This window comes from Macaca fascicularis, chromosome 3, assembly GCF_037993035.2.
Source record: "Macaca fascicularis isolate 582-1 chromosome 3, T2T-MFA8v1.1".
Classification (NCBI taxonomy): domain Eukaryota; kingdom Metazoa; phylum Chordata; class Mammalia; order Primates; family Cercopithecidae; genus Macaca; species Macaca fascicularis.
Window position 1 is genome coordinate 145,707,019 of NC_088377.1, and position 24,212 is coordinate 145,731,230.

At 36.4% G+C, this 24,212-nt stretch overlaps 1 protein-coding gene across 4 annotated transcripts in view; it reads right to left on the reverse strand.

Annotated features, from left to right (window-relative positions):
- Nucleotides 1–23,905, reverse strand: part of ORC5 (origin recognition complex subunit 5) — an 84,304-nt gene extending 60,399 nt beyond the window's left edge. For 3 of the 4 annotated variants that reach the window (XM_045388637.2, XM_005550437.3, XM_065542421.2), the window contains exons 1-8: nucleotides 23,726–23,905; nucleotides 19,969–20,061; nucleotides 16,615–16,815; nucleotides 15,145–15,219; nucleotides 12,580–12,691; nucleotides 5,676–5,806; nucleotides 1,585–1,633; nucleotides 1,405–1,495 (exon numbers count right to left, since the gene is read on the reverse strand). In XM_045388637.2, coding sequence (XP_045244572.2) covers nucleotides 1,405–1,495; nucleotides 1,585–1,633; nucleotides 5,676–5,806; nucleotides 12,580–12,691; nucleotides 15,145–15,219; nucleotides 16,615–16,815; nucleotides 19,969–20,061; nucleotides 23,726–23,797 — 824 coding nt within the window. In that variant the 5' untranslated portion in view covers nucleotides 23,798–23,905. Of the gene's footprint in view, nucleotides 1–1,404; nucleotides 1,496–1,584; nucleotides 1,634–4,417; nucleotides 5,405–5,675; nucleotides 5,807–12,579; nucleotides 12,692–15,144; nucleotides 15,220–16,614; nucleotides 16,816–19,968; nucleotides 20,062–23,725 lie in introns of those variants that run through there. The other variant, XM_074035724.1, reaches the window with a different exon arrangement.
- Nucleotides 23,906–24,212: the final 307 nt, after the last annotated feature.

Below are 24,212 nucleotides of genomic sequence, written 5' to 3' on the forward strand. Positions count from 1 at the left end.
ATATGATACTAGATGATAAAACTGATCTGTATCTATTGGTTACATAAGGAAATGTCTGTGTTACTGCTAATACCACAAGCTGTACCTGAATAAATTCCTCTGGGAAAGCTGAGACCTACATAAACCAAGTAAGAAAAGAGGCCACATAGTTAGAAGTCTCATGTAACTCCCTGTGGTCATCTGATTTACTCAGTAGGTTCCCTTTAAGCCGAGGTTCACAGCTCAAAAGCACTATACAAACTAGGATTGTCATATTACTATACATTTTACTTTGTATTTTCTTTTGTAAACTTTGTACTTGTTGCCCATCAAATTTCTGCAGTGGCCAAGTGCGGTGGCTCACGTCTGTAACGCCAGCACTTTGGGAGGCCGAGGCAGGTGGATCACCTGAGGTCAGGAGTTTGAGATCAGCCTGGCCAACATGGTGAAACCCCGTCTCTACTAAAAATACAAAAATTAGTAAGGCATGGTGGTGCAAGCCTGTAATCCCAGCTACTCAAGAGGCTGAGACAGGAGACTTGCTTGAACCCGGGAGGCAGGGGTTGCAGTAAGCCAAGATTGCGCCATTGCACTCCAGCCTAGGCGACAGAGTGAAACTCTGTCTCAGAAAACAATTTCTACAGAAGTACAACTTCTAACAGAACAACGCTGGCCCAAGCACTTTGCAATGACAGCCAACACCTATGGAACAGACAAAATTAAACTTAACAACGGACTCTAGGTAGACTTAGCCACTCCCTTCAAACCTCCCTTGTGGCTAAAAGGGTTCTGACACTGACTCCTAGCCACCATTCACTCCCTTCAACAAGTGACCAGACAACAACCCAGGACAGGTCCGTTCTGGCACCAAGGGACAATAAAAACCTAAATACAGGATGACTGATGAGCAATGCTTTTGGAGAAAAATCTTGATTAAAAGGGGAAAAAGTAAAAGTTGTCAGAATCAAAATGGAGTCACGTGTTAAAAATCCTGACAAACAGGGCCAAGAAAGGCCACGAAGGCTCCTCACGCATAATGCCTGATAAAACGAACTATTACAAAAGACAGAAAAAAAACATAACCTTGTGTAAAGGCTAATGCAATCTTACACAAAAAAATACCTCCATGAGGACATCTGCCCAGCAACTGCCTGTCCAGCTCTGAACTGAAACAGATCCTTGTAGTGAAGAATAATTATCTCAAAACAATTATGTAATTCACTTCATTCTTCCTTTAAAAACCTTGTCTTCCTTTACCTCCCTGAAGATGCAGAGTTTACTACAGCATGTGCTTTCCCATTGCAATGCCAATTCTCAAACAGGTATGGTTTTCTTTTAGAGTCCCTCTCTCTGTTATTTCAGCTGAGAGAGTATATATCCTGAATAAGATATAAAAAATAGTATGCATACTAAATAGAAAATTACCTTGATACTTCCCTGAGATAAACAGTCTGCATGGCTTTCTTCAAATGAGGTTCAATATTTCTCCACAGTTTGCGAGTATCACGTTCACTTGCTATCCCAAAGGGAAGAAAATTTCAGTAATTTGTATCTTGTAAAAACCTTTCTCAAAATAAATATTAATGAGTAAAATTACACAGTTACCTTCTCCTTTAACCACAGGTTCACAATATTTAGGAAAATTAAGTACTGCCTGTAAGTAAAGAAAAAAAAAAGGGAAGAGAAAAGCACTGATTGATCACAATTAGACATTTATTTTTCAAGTAAAATCTGTATTAATATTCAAGAAATTTTACTTAAACACATTTGCTCAAGTCAAATGTAATTATATGTAGTGGCATGCGCCTGTAATCCCAGTTACTCAGGCTGAGGCAGGGGGATCACTTGAGCCCAGGAGATCAAGACTGTAGTGTGCTGTGACTGCACCTGTAAACAGCCATTGCACTCCAGCCTGGACAACATGGCAAGACCCTGATTCTGTCTTAAAAAAAATGTAATTGTAGCTTATTACTATAACAAAACAGCAAAAATACCAATAATGATAGCACAACACAAAATATTCTTTAATTGGCTAAATTCTGCCTCTGTATACAAAATTAGGAGAATGGAGTGTCTCACCAAAAATACACTTCTTTGGTATATTTTGATACGGCTAATCAGAAGGGTTGCAAGCACAAGAATAGCCCTGAAAAGCTGCTTTTTGTGAGGGAGATTTGCATCTGTAGAGGAAATAAGAAAACAGCAGATGCAAGCAGGCTTTCTCTGATCATCTCCCACCTTGGATCTAGGAAAGACTAACTCTCAAGAAAGAGATTTGAGGGTCTGACACCTTTGAAGGTCTGACAGAGAAACTTAGCACAGGCTACCATCTATTCTTTCTGGAAGTTGCTACCTATGAGGTTTCATTTGCACAACAAGAGTGCCTTCCCTAACCATGTCTTTCCTCCTTTCCCTCCAATAACCTGTTATGCCATGCTCCAAGCCCATTTTCTTTCTGTAGCCTCAGGATGGTATAAAAATTTGAATCAGTTGGCCCCCCTTTCTGCCCCCCACCTTTTGAGTGTCATATTTTGTGTAAGGCTCCTGTGCCCATATGCATATTAATAAATTTGTATGCAATAGCTAATGTATGCAGGACTTCATACCTAGGTGAGGGGTTGATAGGTGCAGCAAACCACCATGGCACACATTTTACCTATGTAACAAACCTGCACGTCCTGCACATGTATCCTGGAACTCAATATAAAATTAAATTAAAATTAAAAAATAAATTTGTATGCCTTTTTTCCCATGAATCTATTATTAGTTTGTTTTATAGATTCAAATTACCAAAACTGCAGGGTAAAAATATGAACTTCCCTACAGTAACAAAGCATTATTTGTACTTTTAGGTTATATTTATGTCATACAGAACCATAAAACATATAATGAAAAACCTCAAGCCCAAATAATTAACTGTTATTTTCTAACGTCTGAACATTCTCATCAATTAAACATCATCGAGTTTCATATGACTCAAAGTATTTGGATTGGCAGCACTACCTGAGATTGTTATAAATCTAAGTTCTTGGCATCATCTCAGGCCTACCAAATCAGAATCACTGAGGATGAGATCCAGGAATCTATGTTTAACGATCTCTCTAGAAATTCTATGTATTCTAAAGTTTGAGGAGTACTAATTAACTAATTAGAACTACTTATTAGTTTTCTATGAATCAACATTGGAATTCTACTGAACAGTAGTTTAAGCAAACTGGTTAAAAACATACTGCTTCCATTTATTTAAAAAAAAAAATATATATATGTATGTTTGTTCCCAAGTATTTCATATCAAAATAATTCAATGAGGCATAGAAAAAAGATATATATAAATGTGTAACTATAGAAGTAGATAACAGAAAACTACGAACCAAATCATTAATTTCTTCCTATTCTACTTCATAAAAAACAATTATTTAAAGTAGAAAAATCTTCCAAATTTGGTTAATATTAAGTGTAGAGAAGAAGAATCAAGAAGACATTATTCGCTTCAGCCAAACTTCCTTACCGTCATTTTAGATTTTCAGATCTAAGCATAGTTTAATAACACTAAAGTGTCATAATGTTAACAGCTACTGGTACACAATTTGGCTTATCAAAATAAACAATTGACCCTTGAACAACATAGGTTTGAACTGTGAAGGTCCACTTGTCCACAGATTTTTTTTTTCAACCAAGTGCAGATCACAAACACAGATCAAAAACATAGTATTCAGGGAATGCAAAACCCATGTGTATGGAGGGCTTTTATATACACAGGTTCTGCAGAGTTGATTGCAGGGTTTGAGTGTGCTCAGATTTTGATATACATGGGACTGGTCCTGGAACCAATCCCCCAAGTATACTAAGGGGCAACTGTATTGATTTTCTTTTTGGTTGAAACACTAAAACACTAAAATATGTTTAAGAATTTATGAATAACAGTTAAAAAGGCAGTATCATAAGGTTTGTCAGAGAAAACAAACCTAAATGAGTATCAAAGTAGTACTTTATTTTCTCCTATCTTAAGCTACCTATAGAACTAGCCTCTAAGAAATACAGAAATATCAGTTCATAAAGCATCTTTCTAGAAAAGATCCCTGAAAAGAATATTTTTCAGGCGATTTAATAAACTTTCAAGAAATATGCCACTTACAAACTTTGAGACAAACACAAACAACACTATATATCTGAAGAAAAAAGGAAAATGAGTAACTTTATTTTTCTGTGTTCTATATATAGAGAAAACTAAGAACACTGTGCTATTTTTCTCTAATGTTTAAGGATCCTTTTCTGTATTTATTATTACCAATAGTAGTATAAGACTTAAACCATACTTCACATTTATGAATATGATTTTTAAGAAAGCTGTAACCTTACCCTAAATAAAATCATTCCTCAGTGAAACCCAAAGAACTTTTAAAAATACTATATTTAAATATATATTTCTCTCTTTACATTTTATTTTCCCATAGATATTTTCCCTAAATTTTTTCTTCTTATACTTTATAATCTACTTTGAAATGGCTGCCAGCACAGATTCCCACAGGATTCGAGTGCTAAACAGTGGTAACTGCAAGTTACTTTCCAGTCAAGACAGAGGAGGATTATTTGCTCCTAAGTCCATCTCACCCAGGTGCGTTTTCCTGACCCTCTCCTCTCTGTCTCTTGTGTTACCATTTCCCTCAGAAGCCAGGGATCCCAAGACATCCAACCTCTAGAGGAATGTCAGTGATAAACTGGAACTGGAAAAACAGTTTTGTTTTTTCCTAACTGAGAAGATGTCTGAAATCTACATGCAAATCAGAGGAGCCCTGAAATCTGAAACTTTCAAAAACATACTAAATGTGAGCGTAATTTTAAATAGTTGCCTTCTATGTTCTGTCTCAAACACACACTGAAACTAAGTAACACTTTTCAGGGCAGAAAGAGAAAAAGAACAAAGTGAAGAAAATGTGCTAAGAGACATAGAATCTGTTACTTTGAAAGTGACTGTTTTCCAGCCTCAGATATATTACTATTTTCTGTTAAATGGAGCTAAGATCTTAATTATTAATTAAGGATTTCTAAAAGGGAAACTAGAAATTCTTGTCTCCTTCCTTTCCCATCCCCACAATTAAACAAAAAAGGTCAAAGAAAAATTCAACATCAACATTTTCCAAACTGTCTAAGATATATAAACAGCTATTCTAATTGTTTTAAAAAAAAAATTAAAAAGAACCATCTATACAAAGATTACCAGCTCAGGGTCAGTGGTTAATGAAAGACCTGCAATGAAAGCTTCTGACCATACTCAAATCCATCTAGATTCTAGACCTCAATCACTGCATACATAAAACTTGAACAAAATCTGTTACAAAATATTAACAGAGTTGTAAAACTGCTCAAATTTTTACATCTCTTTTCTGTTATTCCTCATTTTGATTTTAATGGAGTTCTGCATTTTCTGTAATTAGAGAAAAAACAAGGAAGAGTGAGAAGATCTGAGAATGATATTTTTCTGATCAGAACAAGCAAAGTTTGTACTAACCCACAAACATCTACCTTCTTACGGTATGTTAGCCTCAAGAGGCCATATGCAAATTTCCAGAATAAAATTTCAGTTTCTAACCTATCTCACACCATTTCTACATGGAAAATATTGAAAGATATATATACACATATATTTATACACACACACACACACATATATATATACAAGCAAAATATTCATTTACCAGATGTCTGAGCTCTTTCAAATCTCGACAAACAGTGTAGAAAACTCCAAGAAGAATGTTAATGTAGGCAGCATAGAAATCAGCTGAATACTCTGGAGGATGATCATGGGACAGGATCTTTTGAAGGTTGCCTGTTCACAGGACACAAAATAACTTGTAATAATTAACACAGTACCCTAATCATATCTTCAAGCATTTTATAACAAAGGTATTTAAAAAAAACCCAAACCCAGCAATAATCAAGAAATAATAAAACTATTACAAGATTAGAATAGAAAAGTGTGATTTGTGATATAATAAAAAATATATATTTGATCTTCACCCCGGTTCCTGGCACAGAGCTTCTAAAAGCCCTCATAATTTCCTGAATGAGAAGGATAAGAGGAGTATCTTTTGTTACTCATAAGAAGCCCTTTTAAAACATACCTCGATTTATACTAATGAGGTGTTTCTTGATGGGTGATATGGTTTGGCTCTGTGTCCCCACCCATATCTCATTTGAAATTTTCAGTGTTGGAGGAGGGGCCTGGTAGGAGGTGACTGATTCACGGAGCAGACTTCCCCCTCGCTGTTCTTGAGATAGAGTTCTCATGAGATCTGGTTGTTTCAAAGTGTGCAGCAATTCCCCCTTCAGGCTCTCTCTCCTGCTGACTTTGTGAAGATGTGTTTGCTTCCCTTTCACCTTCCAACATGACTGCAAGTTTCCTGAGGCCTCCCCAGAAGCGGAAGCCTGTACAGTGCACAGACTGTGAGTGTATTAAACCTCTTTTCTTTATAAATTTATAAATTACCCAGTCTCAGGTATGTTTATAGCAGTGTGAGAATGGACTAATACAGTGGGCCCCTAGATAGCTTCAGGATGGGGACTGGTTGTCAGAGGAACCAACCAAGTGATTAGAGGCCTGTATTCTCACATACACTGCTGTGAAGAAATACCCATGACTGGGTAATTTATAAAGAAAAGAGGTTTAATTGACTCACAGTTCTGCATGGCTAGGGAGGCCTCAGGAAACTTATAATCATGGTGGAAGGCACTCTTAACAGTGCAGTAGGAGAGAGAATGAGTGCCAGCAGGGGAAATGCCAGACACTTATACAACCAACAGCGCTCGTGAGAACTCAGCGTGTTGAGAACAGCATGGAGGAACCGCCCCCATGATTCAATTACCTTCCACCAGGTCCCTCCATGACATGTGGGGATTATGGGATTATAATTCAAGATGAGATCTGGGTGGGGACACAAAGCCAAACCATATCAAGGCCCCACCTCCTGTCCTTGGGAAAAGGAGAAGGGCTAAAGATCGAATCCACGACCAATGACCAACGATTTAATCAAATCATGACTATATAATGGCACCTCCATAAAAAATCCTAAATGATGAGGTTCTGAGAGTTTCCAGGATAGTAAATATATCCGCATGCTGAGAGGGTAGCACACCCCAGCCCCACAGGGACAGAAGCTCCTAGGCTTGGGACCCCACTGGTCCTTATCCTGTGTATCTATTCATCTGGCTGTTCATTTGTATCCTTTACAATAAACGGAATAAGTAAAGTTGTTTTCTTGAGTTTGGTGAGCCATTCTAGCAAATTTTTCTAGCAAAAAAAACCAAAGATATCTACCTCATTCAAACCTGAGGAGGGGGTCATGTGAAACCCCAATTTATAACCAGTTTTCAGGAGTACAGGTAGAAACCTGGGACTTAGACTGGTGTCTGAAGTGCTAATATTCTTATAGGACTAAGTCCTTAACTTGTGAGGTCTGCACTAACTTCTGGTAGTTAGTGTCAGAAGTGAATTGAATTTTAGGACACCCACTTGATATCTAGAGAACTGAAGAATTTGTTGTTGGGTGAACAAAAATACCCCACACATTTGGTGTCAGAAGTGTTTTGAGTAAAAATAATTCTGAAAATGTAATTGAAATTTTGAAACTGACTGTAAAAAAAAATTATTAAATATTAAGACAAATAGAAAACAACGACAGCTAAAGAAAATCTCAAGAACCTTATGACTGGCAAAACAGTAACAAGGGAAAAAATACTGTAGATTCTAGTTTTTCTTCCTATTAAGTAAATCAACTAGGAAAAAAAAGGGTATAGTACATAAACTGCCAACAAACTAGAAAATGCTCATGTTTTGTAAAATGAAAATAATTAATTTTTTTACAATAATCATCACCTGATCCTAGTCCTTACTTTGTTATTCCCCCTTTTATAAAACATGTTTTCTCCCTACAACTTTGATATCTTTACTCTACTTCTGTTATATCTCAGGCTCTTTATAAAATATCACGTTAAGAGTCCTAACCTTATACTTAAGCCTGCTGGAAATAATCATATTTTAGAAACACAGTAAAATTTAAAGAGAAACAACCATATATTATTCAAAATTTCCCAGTCATAATACAGGAATCAATTAGACATTCATTCCTTATCGTAAGATCCTCTGACTTCTTGGTGCAATGGTCTCCTTAGACTTCTTAGTTAAGAGCTCTTTGCGTATGACTAGAACTTTAAACCTAGTTCAGAAGGCTCAAGTTTTTTGCAAAAATTACAGGTAAAAACTCTTCCAGGATATTCTAATCATGTGAATTTCCTTTTGTTTAAGGTTCCCAGTAAGTTAGTATTTTTAGTAAGGCCATTTACCATTGATTTTAATCACTTTTGCGCCTGCGAATCAATTAGACACAGGTACAAGATCAAAAAATATATATAAACGATCTGAAAATTTATAAACAGAAGTTTAGAAATAGCTCTATTAAGGAATATTTAAACACAGAAGTTGACAAAAAAAACTTCAAAGCCTAGTTTTATACTTAGAATATTATCCCGAATGGATACTAGATGAGACACTGTTACTGAATTTGCTTTTTTGTTTCAAAACTGCTGAAAAAATAAAAATAAAAGAAAAACTTCCCTTTGGAGTCTATGCACTTTTACATTCTAACAGCAAACTTTAAATATAATGTCACTAAGTTTTTTTAACTAGGCATGGGGAAATAGCTAATATATTGAAAATTTCTAAAAGGTACCAAAAAACTTAGAAACTAAGATATCTACCTATAAAACCTACCAAATAACTGGATGGATGTAAGAAAAGAGAGATGGAGGGAAGAGATAAATGATCACAGAGATGAACAAGCGGGGAAAAACAACAACAACAACAACAACAACAAAAAACAAGAAAAAACTTCTATAAATGAATGGGTAAGAAAATTTGGAAAACAGTTGAGTCTCCAGCTCAGATTGCATTTCTAAGTACCCCCTGAACATCTCTATCTGGGTATTCCTTATACGTAGCCCTCTGTATCCCATAAGAAAGTTGATTAGACGTTATCACTGGCCCATTTCAGCCCTGATGAAAGTCTTATAAGAATCGGAATCCTCACTGTGTTGCTGTAAAAGTAACCTAGCAACTTGTTTATAGACTGCAGACAAAACTCTCAGAGTATAACTCTATAATAAGCAAGTCATGCCAGCTCTAACAGTCTAGGACTATTCAAATTCATGGAAAAAAAAATCCCATCTATATCAGAAAGCTGAAAACAGCATATCATTGGGTAGTAAATAAAGGGTAGGAGAAACCCACTGGTTGGTCTCCTTGGGTCTTAAAATTTCACTATCCAAGTATAGGCTAATGTGCAAAGAAAAGCCCCTCCTAAGTTGCAGAGAGACTTCTGCTTCCAGTTGTGAGGGAGTAGGAGCATCCAGAAATACCCTCCTCTAATAATCAATTAAAAACTGGACATACTATAGAAAACAACTATTTTCAAATATCAAACAACAAGTAACGGACCATAATACCTTAGAAAAGGTAAACAAATAAGGTGAGTCCTACCATCAGCCAAGCTTTCTAACAAGAGGTAATTTTAAGACTGTGGTGCAAGGAGACTTCCAAAAGGAGCTCATTTATCCTAATGAGTTGAGGAGACAGAGACCAGAGCCGAGAGAGCTGAGATAGCTATAATTTGCAGGGCAGCGTATCTGAGGCGAGGAAGCTGTGCCAAAAAAGAGCTCCAGAAATCTGTACAGGGGTTCCCCTCAAGTCTTAGCTTAATACCAATCTGTGTATGCATAGGGTAAAACCCTATAAAGCCATGCAAGAACAATTTTTAGGGAAAAAACAATCATTGGAGAGCTATATGTCAATTCCCAGAATTCACACAGGGCTGTGAATTTTTCATGTTGCCACTAGTCAGAAGGCAGAGACCATGCTAAACACACAGGGCATTCAGTAGAGATTCCAAAAAAACTATGTCTTAGAAGTAGAGCTAAAATTAGCCCTGGTATAATGGCTACTCTGGATCATCTCTCCAAAAAAGGTTTAAAAATAGCCTTAAAAGAGTCAACTGTATCTGTAAGTAATTAAATATGCTAATGAGAAAAAAGTCCAAAACACAATAAAAAACACAATGTCTATAATTCAATAAAAAACTACTAGACCCATGAAGAAGCATAACGGATACCCAAGATGGAGAAAAATTAGTTGGAGGGAATAAACCCGAAACAAAAGAGGTAATTGAATTAGTAAACAAGAAAATTAAAACAACTGTTATAAATATGCTCATATGCTCAAGGATATAAAAGAAAACAAAAGCATAATGAGATCAGTAATGAAAATTCTACAGGATGAGATTGGCTGCCCACTAGACACTTGTAAAAAAAAAAAAAAAAAAAAAAAAAAAAACCCAGTGAACTGAAAGACATACAAACAAAAAAAAAAACCCAAATAAAACACACACACACACACACACACACACACACACACAAAGATTTCAAATTTAAATAAACAGACTTTCAGTAGGACAATATAAAGTGCTCTAACATAATGCAATTATGCAATTACAATGCAATTCCACACAAAAAAGATAGAGAAGAAAAGGTGAGGGGGCAGACAAAATATTTGAAGAAATACTGTCCGAAATTTTTCCAAAGCTGATGAAACTATACACCCACAGACTTAAGAACTCAACAAATCCCCAGCAGGATAAACAATAAAAGTTATTTTCTTTCTTGTCCTGTTACTTTTTTAAAGCCAAAATAATAATATTTAACATCTGAGGTTTATAATAATAGTTGAGGTTTATAATATAGTATTACACGGTTTATAATAAATATAGAAGTAAAATGTAAGACAATAGCAGTACAAATGTTCTTAAGTAGGAAACTGTAATCACTGAAATTTCAGATTGTTATCAGAACATAACTTAATCTATCCAAACTGACACAATAACTAAACCAAAAACCTAATCAAGTACATTATAATCTCTCTAAAGAAAAAATATCCATCACCAAAAGATGAGTAGTCTGCATGAGGCAAAGACCAGAAAACAAGACTTCCAAACTGAGCTCCTAGCCATAACTGCTAAGAGGACAGCTGTCCTTAAAATCAGACACCATATTCCTGAAAATGACATGTTTCAAGTTATTGTGACGGGATAACACTAACCACTTAGATAATCTCTTTGCCCTGGTTCCACACTTAACCATAATTTCAACTTATCTATTAACATTCCCCTTCTGAATGGCTTTTTGTCTGACTACAGTGTTTCTGCTTTAAAAAAAAAAAAAAAACTGAATATGAAAAAGGCCCTAAAATTTCATAATCAGAATTTAACTTGGCTCCATTATTATACACTTTGCAAAAATCTATTATCCTATACTCACTAAAATTACTAAGACCATTTTATTTACTTTTGTCCTCAAACCCTCTATCTATGCTGCTTTGTATCTTTACTTTTTAAATTTTTAAATCTATAAATTTAAATTATAGAATTTTTAAAATTTAATTCTATAATTACTTACATTATTAATTCAACTTGACTGAAATGTATAAAATCTACTTTTTTAATAATTTTCTTAAATTCTAAATAGTTTTTCAGTACTTAAAATGGGTCATAAAAAAACTGAACTATGAAGAACAGTGCTGACATAGGTACAGATTTTTTTTTTTTTTTTAAATAAAATCCTTTATCACTTTTCCTCCTAACCTTTATTTTGGGATTTTTATGGATGAGAAATCAATGACATTAAGGACTCCATCTATTTTGGGTTGCTGTTAAAAAAAAAAATTCAGCTAATTAGCTAAGACAGAAGGTGTTATTTGACTGCTGTTCTGGTGAAAACAGACAAAAATGTGTTAATCTTAATGTATGTTTACAGCTGATTAGTTCAGAGGGATAGTGTTAATGAGGCCAAGGTCATGGAATGCTATTTTTTTTATAGACTGCTAACCATCTTATACTTCAGAGTTATAATCTCTGAATCCCAAGTATCATCTCTGTATGACAGCCCAGTATTAATCCACAAAGCTATTCAGCAACACAAAAAGCTACTGTGTTCTTTCAAAGACCAAAAGCATCAGGATCTATGAAATTTAAGATTAAATGCAGTCCCCAAGAAAATAAGAAACACAAGGGCTAGTAATTGGTACCATATGAGTTACAGTAAAGAAAATGAGATTTATAAAATCAAAAGATGTAAGCACAACATGGTATTTAACCCAAGTATACAGTAAATGAAGATTTCAACACACTCTTAATATGCTTTACAAGTCTAGTCTGATTATTTGTACAGATGTCATAATTACACTACATATACATCTTAATGTACTGACTAAAAAAATGAAGATACATTAGCACAAATATGAGAGTTGCTCATCCAAAAAAAATTAGTAATTATACAATAATCTCTCACAGTTCCAAAGTAAATTTTTTAAGTGCAGAAATACAAACATCTTATTTGAGATTGGCAGCAAACCTTAACAGTTTAATACTTTGATATTCCCATTTGATATTCAAATACTTTATCATAAGTATTTCCATTTGAATATGCTAGTTTGATCTTTCAAACAACAAAAACTATTCTCCTGCATAACATTTGCCAAAACAATGTTTTAAGGTTTACCTATGCTGTAATCAGGGAAATACAAGACAAATGGCTCAAAGCATCCAGTATTTGGACGAAACTTTTCCCAAACAATTTCACTGAGAAAGAGAACAGTCACATTTCTGTCAGCCTGTAAAAGAAAGAAATAAAAGTAACTTTGTATTTAAAAATCTTAATCAGAGCAGTATTTCCATTTGGATTTTTCTTTCAAATAAATCCCCCAAAGTTCTAACCTATAACAAATTATTTGCATATTAATAAACCTTATTTAGAAAACCTAATCAAGGAGTTCATCCATTTGCAAACTGTCACACACCCAAGCTGGAGTGCAGTGGCATAATCACAGCTCACTGTGGCCTCAACCTCCCAGGCATAAGTGATCCTCCTATATCTCTCAAGTAGCTGGGACATGTGCCACCACACCTGACTAAATTCTGTATCTTTTGTAAAGACAGGGTCTCTGTAAGTTACCCAGGCTGGTCTTGAACTCCTGGACTCAAGTGATCTTCCTGACTCAGCCTCTCAAAGTGCTGAAATTACAGGCATTAGCCATCACATTGGGTCTGATTCTTTTAAGAATCTCTGAATTTATTTCTATAGCAGTAAAATAACATGCCCTAATCACAATCCTGATAACAAATTACTGAACTGTTTTTGCTATAAAAATATGATTACCTAAAAGCATTTTATAAAATCAGTTTAAATACATTGAGAGGCTAAAAAGAAGAGGATATTTATCGAGCTGAAAGATTTTAAGTTGGTAATGTTCTTATCTATTCATCTGATAAGTACTTTCAGTATATATGATATTCATCATATTTTAAACTTCCTTTTACTTAATTACTTAATATTAAAAAATGAGAAATGCTTTTGCCAGATTTCTCTTAAATGAAATACATTTTTAAAAATCAAGCATGGTTCCAGAAATGTCAAAACAATTCTCTTTCCCAGTTCAGCTGAGATTACTCTAAATCTTTTAATTTTCTTCAAACAATTTCTATAATTGAAACTAAAAAATGGTCAAAAGTCCTAATTGTTGTAAAGGGATGTATGACCACCATTACTAGGCATAAGGAGGAAAAAATAGGGTGATCTATACTGGAAAGGCAAGAAGACAATAATGCACTCTGGATACCAGATGGTGAGTTCTAGAGCAAAGCAATAGGAAATAGTGGATGCATATGCAAAAACCCGCAAATACAAATGAAACAAACAAATAAAAGGAAAGGAAATAGGAGACATCTACTCAAAGAAGACAGGTCTTGAGTCTCAGTAATAAAATGTCAAGAGTTAATGAAACCAAGAAAAGCAAGACTGTGTGAGGTTAACTTCCAGAATAGGCCACCAATAGCTACGCTTATTATCCTGTCCTCTCTATACCTCCCCTCCCTCAACTACTACTAAAAGTAAACTTCAGGAGTCGGCCTTGGGCACACAATGATTTCAGTGGCCTCTCTAAACTTCTAGCAGATTCTCAAATTTGAATAATGTATTTAACTTTGAAAGGCAGATATGCTTTAAGCACTTCTTCCCAAGTATTTACTTTATTATAATATTACTTAATACTTTAACACATGCAAACATAAAATTAGGTAGGTATAAACTGCTTATGCTCAAAGCACTTATAAAATTATAAAACCAAAATAAATTTATAAATACAAACCATAAAACCAATAAAATTTAAATTAATATTAACTGAATATATTGAACAGTACTGTTTCGCTCAAACTAAACCTTTATTCCCTTTGTGAATACAGTGAATATGGTTCCACCTGGAAATAACCACAGCTATTTCTCTCACCAATCTTCCTTATTCAAACGATTACAAAACCCTGCTTTATCTGTGATATTATTTGGCTTTCACCTGACACAAATACCTAGTAAGTCCACCCCTGTTCTTTTCTTATTGGGCCATGACAATCACAGTAGTATTAATTAGTAACTCTTCACTTAATGTTGTTGATAGGTTCTGAGAAACTGACTTTAAGCGCAACATATAATGAAACCAATTTTTTTCCTCAACAATGTTATAATGAAATGATGCTGAAGGTAAGGAAGAACCTGTTGTAGGCTGTTTCACTTAAAGTTGCAGTTTCCAAGAATCTCCTGAGATGTTAAGTGAGGACTTACTGTACTTTGTGAAGCCAACACAAGAGTAAACTGAAATACAAAAGTAAACTCTGACACTGAGGTTATAAGATAGAAATCCAGATGAGCCAGAATAGCCATGCTATTCTTATTTTAGATTATCCTTATTTTGAAATGCAAAGAAAATTTTAAAATCCTTGAGATTTTAAAGTCTGGCCCTCTGCTATTTATTCTAGCAACATCTAAAAACTTTTAATAGAAAGCAGTAGCTTCATAATTAGAGAGGAAAAGCTAAAATAATTGAAGAATAAATGCTATGAAATCACTAACTGATTTTACTATGAAAAAAATACTCAGCTTTACTGATAAGAGAAATGCAAACTACAATTATATTAAAATACTAATTCTCACCTATCAAATAGCAAAATGAAAAAATTTTACAACACAATCCATTGATTAAGTTGTGGGGAAAAAGCACTCTCTCACATTACTTACCAATTCTTGTAATCTAAGAAATCCAGGCAAAAGATTTGCTTCCATATCTCTTAGATACTCTGCTTTATCTAGAACCTTTTAAAAAAAAAAAAGAAGAAGAAGAAGAAATGCATTTACAAAGCCTTTACAAAATGACATGATTTGATTATGTCCCCCAAAGTTCATGTGTTGGAACTTAATCCCCAGTGCGGCAGTATTGGGAAGTGGAGCTGCAGAAAAGACGATTAAGTCATGAGGGCTCTGTCCTCATCAATGAATTAATATTGTTATCAAAGGAATGGCTTATTGAAAGAATGGCTTTGTTATAAAAGGGACTTCTGCCACCTCTTGCTCTCACCCTTGTCCTCTCTTGTACTTCTACCATTCATCATGAGAGGAGGCAGTAAGAAGGACCTTGCCAGATGCGGGGACCTCAACCTTTGACTTCCTAACCTCCAGAACTGTGAGAAATAAATGTCTTTTCTTTATAAATTACCCAGCACAACTGGCTTTGAAATGTGAAACCGACATGAGATTTGGGAGGGGCCAAGGGTGGAATGGTGTGGTCAGGCTTTGTGTCCCCATCCAAATCTCATCTTAAATTGTAATCTCCATAATCCCCATGTGTCAAGGGAGAGACCAGGTGGAGGTAAATGAATCATGGGGGTGGTTCCCCCATACTGTTCTTGTGATAGTGAGTTATCATGAGATCTGACGATTTTATGAGGAGCTTCTCCTTCCTCCCACTTTGTGAAGCAGATGCCTTGCTTCCCCTTTGCTTTCTACTGATTATAAGTTTCCTGAGGCCTCCCCAGCCATCCTGAACTGTAAGCCAATTAACCTCTTTCCTTTATAAACTATCCAGTCTTGGTTAGTTCTTATCCAATTCCAAAGATGATCATTTTAACATGTCTTCAGAGTAATCAGGCATATTTGTTGCTCTAAAGTCTTCACTACCTTCTATCCACTCCCTAAGAAATTAAATAAAGTGCTTTAGTATAGTTTTCTAGACCTTCCATGATCTGCCCCAACCTATCTTCCAGTCTTCTTTTTCTCCCTTCATACTTTATAACCCACTAAAACTAGACTATTTGGTATTCTCTGGTCTCCATTTTCAGCTGCATGCCTTTACTTACATAATTCTATCTGAAAATCCTCTACTTCAATTTTTTCCTAGAATACTCTGATTCATTTAGGTCTGTCTCAAATGCTAATACCTCATGAAGCTGTATTGGATACACACAGTCAATACTTTGCATCTGGTGATAATCACTTATCACATCCTACATGTAGTCACATGTATGTGTCATACCTTTTCTATTAAATGAAGCTTCCCTTGGATAAGGAATATGTTTAACACATTTCTGTATACAAAAGCATCTGGCACAGAGCACTGTACATAATGAGACTCAAAACAAATACATGAAAATTGATCTAATAAATTATTGGTTTTCAACATAAGAGATGATCTAATCAAATGAAATTACTTACAATATATACAGTCTGATCCTTGAGATTTTCAGCTGCGGTTACTTGTTTAAACAAGCGAACAAAATCATTAAATGTTTCACAGGTTATTTCAGTAGAACATCCATCCTCTGAAGAACTAAGATGATTCAATTTGTTTAAAATTTGTTCCAAAAGCAGCCTCAAGGTAAAGCATTCAACGCAATTCACAAAGACATGTGGGAGCTGAAAACGAAAACCAAAACACTGTAAGAAAAGAAGAAAACACACAGACACAATAATGGCTCTGCTGATATTCTCCATTTGCCTTTCTAAATCTACATCCCACCAAACCCACCCCATGCCCCAAGAGCCTGACAGCTACAGAATTACATCACCCAGACTCTCTTACTTTCTGGCTGTGGATGGAGAAGCCAATAGAAAGAACCAGCAGGAGACTAAGGGAGAATGGTGGGACAGAAGTTTGGATATTGATTTCCTTGACTCCCACCATGACCCCTCAGCGGCCCTAGCTTGGCAGTGGATACTCTTTTACCAAAGATCAAGTTGGACAGCCCCTCTTCTAAGGTTACACCTCTTGTAGGGTTCCAGTAACAGCTCCTTTCTATGGTCCCTTCAGGCCTAGAGGTGGTAAAGGCCCTGGTGTACCATCATCCCTTAGTGATTCCCATAAAATGTCCTCAACCTTTATAAAATTGTCCCTTCATTAAACTCTCTTCAATTATTTCTTTCAGCTTGCCATTTCTTTCTTATGGAAATTCAAAGCAAACTTGTACTTTCCTATAAAGAATTCTTATAAAGAAATCAGCCAGGAATGGTGGCTCATGTCTGTAATGCCAAGACTTTGAGGTCAAGAGTTCAAGACCAGCCTGGGCAATATAGCGAGACTCTGTCTTCGTTTTTAAAAAAAAAAAGAAATCTAAGTATATTTGAATGTTAAAATTCTTAATAGGAATTTCACACTTGTAACTTTAATATAATATCCTTGAATAAACTTAAGTCAAAAGAAAAAAAAAGAATTTTAAGAGTTAGAAACCATAGCAATCCTCCTATAAGGACTGTAAGCACTAGCTCTTTACTGCTCCTGCCTGTAATCTCAGTGCTTTAGGAGGGGTGGGAGGATCACTTGACCCCAGGAGTTCAAGATCAGCCTAGGAAACACAGTGAGACTCCGTCTTTAAAAAATAAAAAAAATTAGACAGGCCTGGTGGAGTACGTCTGTAAGTCCCAGCTACTTGGGAGGCTGAGGTGGGAGTATCACTTGAGCCCAGGAATTCACGGCTGCAATGAGCTGTGATCATACCACTGTACTCCAACCTGGGCAATAGAGCAAGACTCCATTTCAAAAAACAAACAAACAAACAACTAGCCCTTCATTTAAAAAACTATCAAAATATCAAAATGAGGTAACTCCAGAAGTAATAAGGACACAAACGAGATTTGCTCACAAATACAGTCTATCCTCAAAATAAGATCACAAAAGCAGATTCATTCTGAGGAAGATAACTTGTGGCATTTGGCACAAATAATGGAATTTGTAACTATTTTTAGTGATTTTATAAACTTGTATCCAATAAGGAAGCTTTTCGTTCTCTGAATAACAGTGTCACTAAAGCCACATTAAACTTACTTGGGGACAGTTTCACCAGCATTTGCTAACTCACTTCACTCTCACTTCTTTACGAACAACAGTCCACAATATCTCTGTTATGAATAGTGTCTCGCTTACAGCATTTGTGCTATCCATGACCTTTAAAGGCAGCATATTCTAAGTGCCTGTCTGAGTCCCTGTATCAGTAGTAACAATAATCATATATTACACTGATTAAGTAGCAGCAGAAACTACAATGTGATAAAAAAAAAAAAAAAATGGAATGCAGCCCTTAAATATAAAACTTCCTTATTGGGTTTTATTGCTTTTATTCAACACATATTTTGGGGGCACTTCATTCAACGGGTTCTGAAACACAAATGCCTGGACCAAGACCTTGTACACTCAGATTCTGAAGTCTAGTATACAGCCCAGGCATATGTGCTTTTAAAATGCACAGCTGATCTTTGGGATCAAAAGCTGAAATCCACAAGTTAATAAGCTAAAATCCACAAGTTAATATGTGCCAAGTAGTGTGCTTAGTGCTGGGGATAATTTCAAGAAACTCACAATCTAAAGCCAGGGAAACACAAACACAAAATCACAGCTGAGAGGGCTAAATATTATGACAGAATTAAGCACAAGGTGCTAAGGCTGCAAAACAGGGGAGCATCTGATACAGCCTAGAGGATCAGGAAAGACTTTGTAGAATATAAGTAGAAGAAAACCTGGCAAAATAAATAAGCATCTGCCAAGTAACAGGAAGAGCGAGTACAGGAAACCCATTCCAAGTAGGGGAGCAGCATGTGCCATGGCTTGAAAGTAAGACAGCAGGAACTACACACAGTTCAGTATGCCATCCTAAACACACATCCTTAGAGCTAGAGGACAGGGTTAGCAAGCCAAAGCCTGTGGGCTAGCCACCTGTTTTTGTACATACTGTTGCTTTGAAACACAGTCATGCCCATTCACACAGGGAATGCCCATGGGTGCTTTCACAATACAGCAGAGTCAAGTAGGTGAGACAGAAACTACATGGTCCACAAGTACAAAATGTTACTTATCTGCCCCTTAAGAAAAAGACTGCCCATCTCTGGTGTAGGATATGAAAGGGAGTATGGCAATACTCATCAATAATAGTGCTTTATTGAGTGCTTACTACGCACTATGTACTGCAGAAAGCACTTTCCATGTACTAACAATTAATTCTCTTAATCCCAGATGTTGTCACTATGAGCCAACTTTGCAGATGGAGAAAGCACTAACTGGTGAATCCAAAAAGGAACATGAGTCTGCCAGACTCTACAGCCCACTTAACCACTATGTTATAAAAGATAAATTCAGCTCAGGAAAGGTCTTATACATTGGGCAAATTACTTGAACACTGTTCTGAAGATCTTAAGATTTGCAAGGCCTGGCTGCTGGGTGAAGACTGCAAATAAGAGGCTTACAGAAATACGTGGAAAAAAACAATGGTAAATGTAAATCCTAGCAGCAATGGCTAGGATTAAAGGTAGATGGAGAAATGATTTTAAGAATGTGAAGCAACAGATCAAGTTTATTGATGTGATTTACTAAATGAGGGAAGATGAGGAAACAGTTAAGAAAGTGTAAGTTTGGACAACTGTGTCAATTACAGTAGCTCACTCATGGAGAAAGATAATATGGGAAGAAAAGCAATGTAAAGGTGGTATGTTCAATTTTGTATTTGTGGAGATTCACAATCTTCAGTACCAATATTATACATTAAAGAATGGCAAAGAAATACTTAATATTTTTATTCTTACCTCTAAAGTTTTCAACAACGTTTGTGTTACATAGGTCTTTCCACTGGCAGTATGTCCATAAATAAAAATGGATGGAAAGCTAAAATGATGTCTCTAAGGGGAGAAAAGACAAAGACAAATATGAGGCTGCACATGCAAAATAGAAAATAAACACTTATCAACTTGTGAGAAAGTTGTATGTGGAAAAGTAAAATATTCAATCCAAATTCCTAACAGTGAGCATATTGTGGATGAATCAACACACTTTGAACTTACTTGAATTCAACTCTAAGCACTTTCTTTGTTATGAAATTAAAATTTCTGTAACATATTTGGCATATTTTATTATGTACTATATATTTATATTTTTTATTATTGTACAGGTTTACATATACAAACTTGTATTTTCAACTTTATAGGACATTTAAGAGATTTTTCAAGGATAATTTTGTTCATACTCCATTTTTACATTACTCCTTCTTAAAGACTCTTATCTCCTGGGATGCCACAACTTCACTGTACATTTTAATGCTATGAAGTTAAGTACATATAATCAAAAGATTAAAAGGGATTTCAAGGGTCCTCATTCTTAGGAAAACTTACAGACTACTTCTGAACTATGCACACTCACTAATGCTGGCACAAATGCATACATTAGATCACATAAAACACTAATAAAATCTGCATAGCATTTATTTTAAAATACATACATGCAAGATCTTTCTGCAGTACATTAAGTTAGCAGCTAGATAAAAGTAAACATTGTCAATGGTCTCTCTGGTCTAGTTAATACTACAAATACTTATACTTCATTACTTAAATGAACACTTTCATTAGATACCTACTAAATGCTGAAAACCAAGGGGTACTGGAAAGTACAAATATCAGTAAAAGACATTATCTACTTTGGAGGAAATTACAGTCTACATTTTTAAATAATTATAGGAAAATTGGATCACATTTTTAAAATAATTATAGGAAAACTGAATTACATTTTAAAAATAATTACAGGAAAACTGGATTTTTAAAAATAATACTTTTTTTTTTTTTTTTTTTTTTGAGATGGATTCTCACTCTGTCATCCAGGCTGGAGTGCAATGGCGCGATCTCGGCTCACTTCAATCTCTGCCTCCTGGGTTCAAGTGATTCTCCTGCCTCAACCTCCTGAGTAGCTGGGATTACAGGTGCATGCCACCAGGCCCAGCTAATTTTTGTATTTTTAGTTACAATGGGGTTTCACCATTTTGGTCAGGCTGGTCTTGAACTCCTGACCTGGTGATCCACCTGCCTTGGCCTCCCAAAGTGCTGGGATTACAGGTGTGAGCCACTGCGCCCGGCCTATTTTTCAATAATACATTTTTTTAAAAAAAATAATTATAAGAAAATGGGATTATGCAATTTCCATGAGGAAGTTGAGTCTCAATTATCATCGATTACAGCAACAGTCACAAACATTTATTACATTCTAGTCACTAAGTTAAACATTTCCTTTTACAAGACAAATCAGGAACTCAGATTTACACAGGAAAAAGACTCTAAATGGCATACAGCTATGGCAAAAGCAGCTCAACTGCTAAAAATAAACTAAAAATCTACTGGAAATGAATAGGTAATGTAATACATGAACCCTTTTCTAAAGTTTGTATGTAACAATCATAAATTAACTGGCTCAAAAATTCTGTCTCAGCAGGATGCGGTGGCTCACGCCTGTGATCCCTACACTTTGGGAGGGCAAGGCAGGCAGATCACTTGAGTTTAGGAGTTCGCCTGGGAAACAGTGAAACCCCATCTCTATGAAAAATACAAAAATAGCCAGGCTTGGTGGCACACACCTGTGGTTCCAGCTACTCGGAGGCTGAGGTGGGAGGATTGCTTGAGCCTGGGAGGCAGAGGCTGCAGTGAGCCAAGATCATGCCACTCCAGCCTGGGAAAGAGAGCCAAACTCTGTCTCAAAAAACAAAAGCAAAAAATTCTGTCTCAAGAATTACATGCATGTTGCTGAGTATCTCTGCTATCCATTACATGTTGTTGTTGCCTAATAATACCTTATAACATCTTTCTTATTGTGACCTAGAATTATATTGAACTGTTCCACTGTTATTTAACCTTTCACCTTTATAAATCTCGCTAACGTAAACTGCAATAAGCTAGTGCCTGCCACAGAAAAGGTGCTCAGTAAATATTTATTTATTGAACAAATAAATGAGTCTTCTTAAAAACATGAACCAATTTTTAATATTTCTTTCCTATTAGTTCTTTGTATTTCCCACATGCACAGCACCTTGCAGAACTGATAATAAAATATTGTTAAACATAATTTTCATTAAGAGCAAAAGTGAAAAACCCTTCTGTGATCCACCACTAAGTCAATACTACTCATCCCTATTTGCCAATTGTTCTTTTTCAGCAGGAGCATTTCTGGTTGGAGTGATCTGCGTTCCAGAGATGAAATGCAGAGAACATAATCAAGAAAATGCTCCAGTAATAATATAACTATAATTGAAAGCATTATAAATAGAAAATTAATTGAAGATGCAGTTGTTGACCTCTAACTTCCCAAAATAATGCGCCCCTTTAGACAAGGGGAGTACTTTTCCCCTAATGCTTCACAGGCCACCTCAAACTGCCATGCAGTATTTCTAGTTGGATGAAAGTACTGTCACGTGTTCAAAGATGGACCACATATACAACAGTGGTCTCATAAGATTATAATACCCTATTTTTGCTGTACCTTTTCTATGTTTAGATACGTTTAGATGCAGACATCACTGTGTTACAACTGCCTACGGTATTCAGTAGAGTTGCACCGCTGTAGAGGTTTATAGCGTAGGAGGAATAGGCTACACCATACAGCCTAGGTGTATAGCAGGCTACACCATCTAGGTTTGTGTAAATACACTTTATGATATTCACAGGGATTAAATTGCCTAATGATGCATTTCTCAGGACGTATCCCCCTCATTAAGTGACAGCAACACATGACTGTAGTTAAAAAAGCAAACCAGAAGATGGGGATATAGTATGACCCTATATTCTCATTCACTTTCTTCACAGGTAAGATCCAAGTTTGATTAATTCCAATTCTGATTAATGAGTCTGAATCAAAAAGTACATCAAAGACCACCAGAAAACAGTCAAAAATAGGTTAAATTTTGAATTGGTGAATGCTACCCTCTGTCTATTGAAAGGACTCCCTATGTAACTATGTTCATCCAGAGAAGACAAACTCTTCTCTAGGGCATCCTGTGAACTATCAGTTAAGGAGAAAAGTTTACACTAGACCTCTTCGGGACTGTTACAATTCTGGAAAAGCCAGTCAATTTTTAAACCTGAAGCACTGCTTTGCCCCTTAGTGGCCTTGAAAGCAACCACCTCTCTACACTTGACTCACTCCAACTACCGCACAGAAACGTGTGAACTTATATTTGAATAAACAACACTCTGCAAACACATCTGTTACATAAATGTCATTGGGCTGGGGTAAGATAAGCAACTTCTAGGAGCTAATGTGGGCAAACTTCTCAGAAGTGTGGCGTGTGTCAAACACGTCTTAGGCAACGTTCTGTAGTGCAGGCCGGTCCTTCTTAGGCAGTCTCCTCTTCAATAATCGGAAGAGACTGTGGGTGAAGGTGCAGTACAGAACCACAACACCCCTATTTAACGTAAAAACGGCCTTTTGGCCCTCAATCCAAACACGAAAAAAAAAAAAATTGGAACAGGTCGTAAGACTACCGAAACGTCTGCCTCCAGGATCTGGAAGACAGTTTAACTACAATACCTCTCCAAACAAGGACTGCAAGGTGGACACTTGAGACTCGCGACAAAGCACCACGTTTTCCAAGTGGGGCATTCTGGCGGGCACCCCGCAGTGGCCAGTGCAGCCAGCCCACAAGTCCCTAGCACAAGCGGGACCCTTTCCCGGGTATGGCAGCCCGCTCTCCCGCCGGAAACCGGACCCGCAGCGTCGTGGGAGGAGCCGGTGCTGCCCTGCTGCGAAGTGACGACAGCGCGTACGCCGAGCGTCGCCGCCGCTCTAGTCTCACGGCCGGAACCATCGTCTTCTCGCTGGTCCTGTGCCCTCCGCGGCTTTGCGGATTGTTCTGCTTGGTGAGGATTTCGGGCTGCCGCATTTTCCACTCAAAGGCCAAGAAGACGGCGTGGAGATGGGCGAATAGGGAAGGGGTGGAAGGGGTTAAGGGGGTCTTGTGGGCCTCCAATGACCTGTGAGCCCCGTGCCTTTGGTTTTCCCGGCTGGAAGCCCCAAG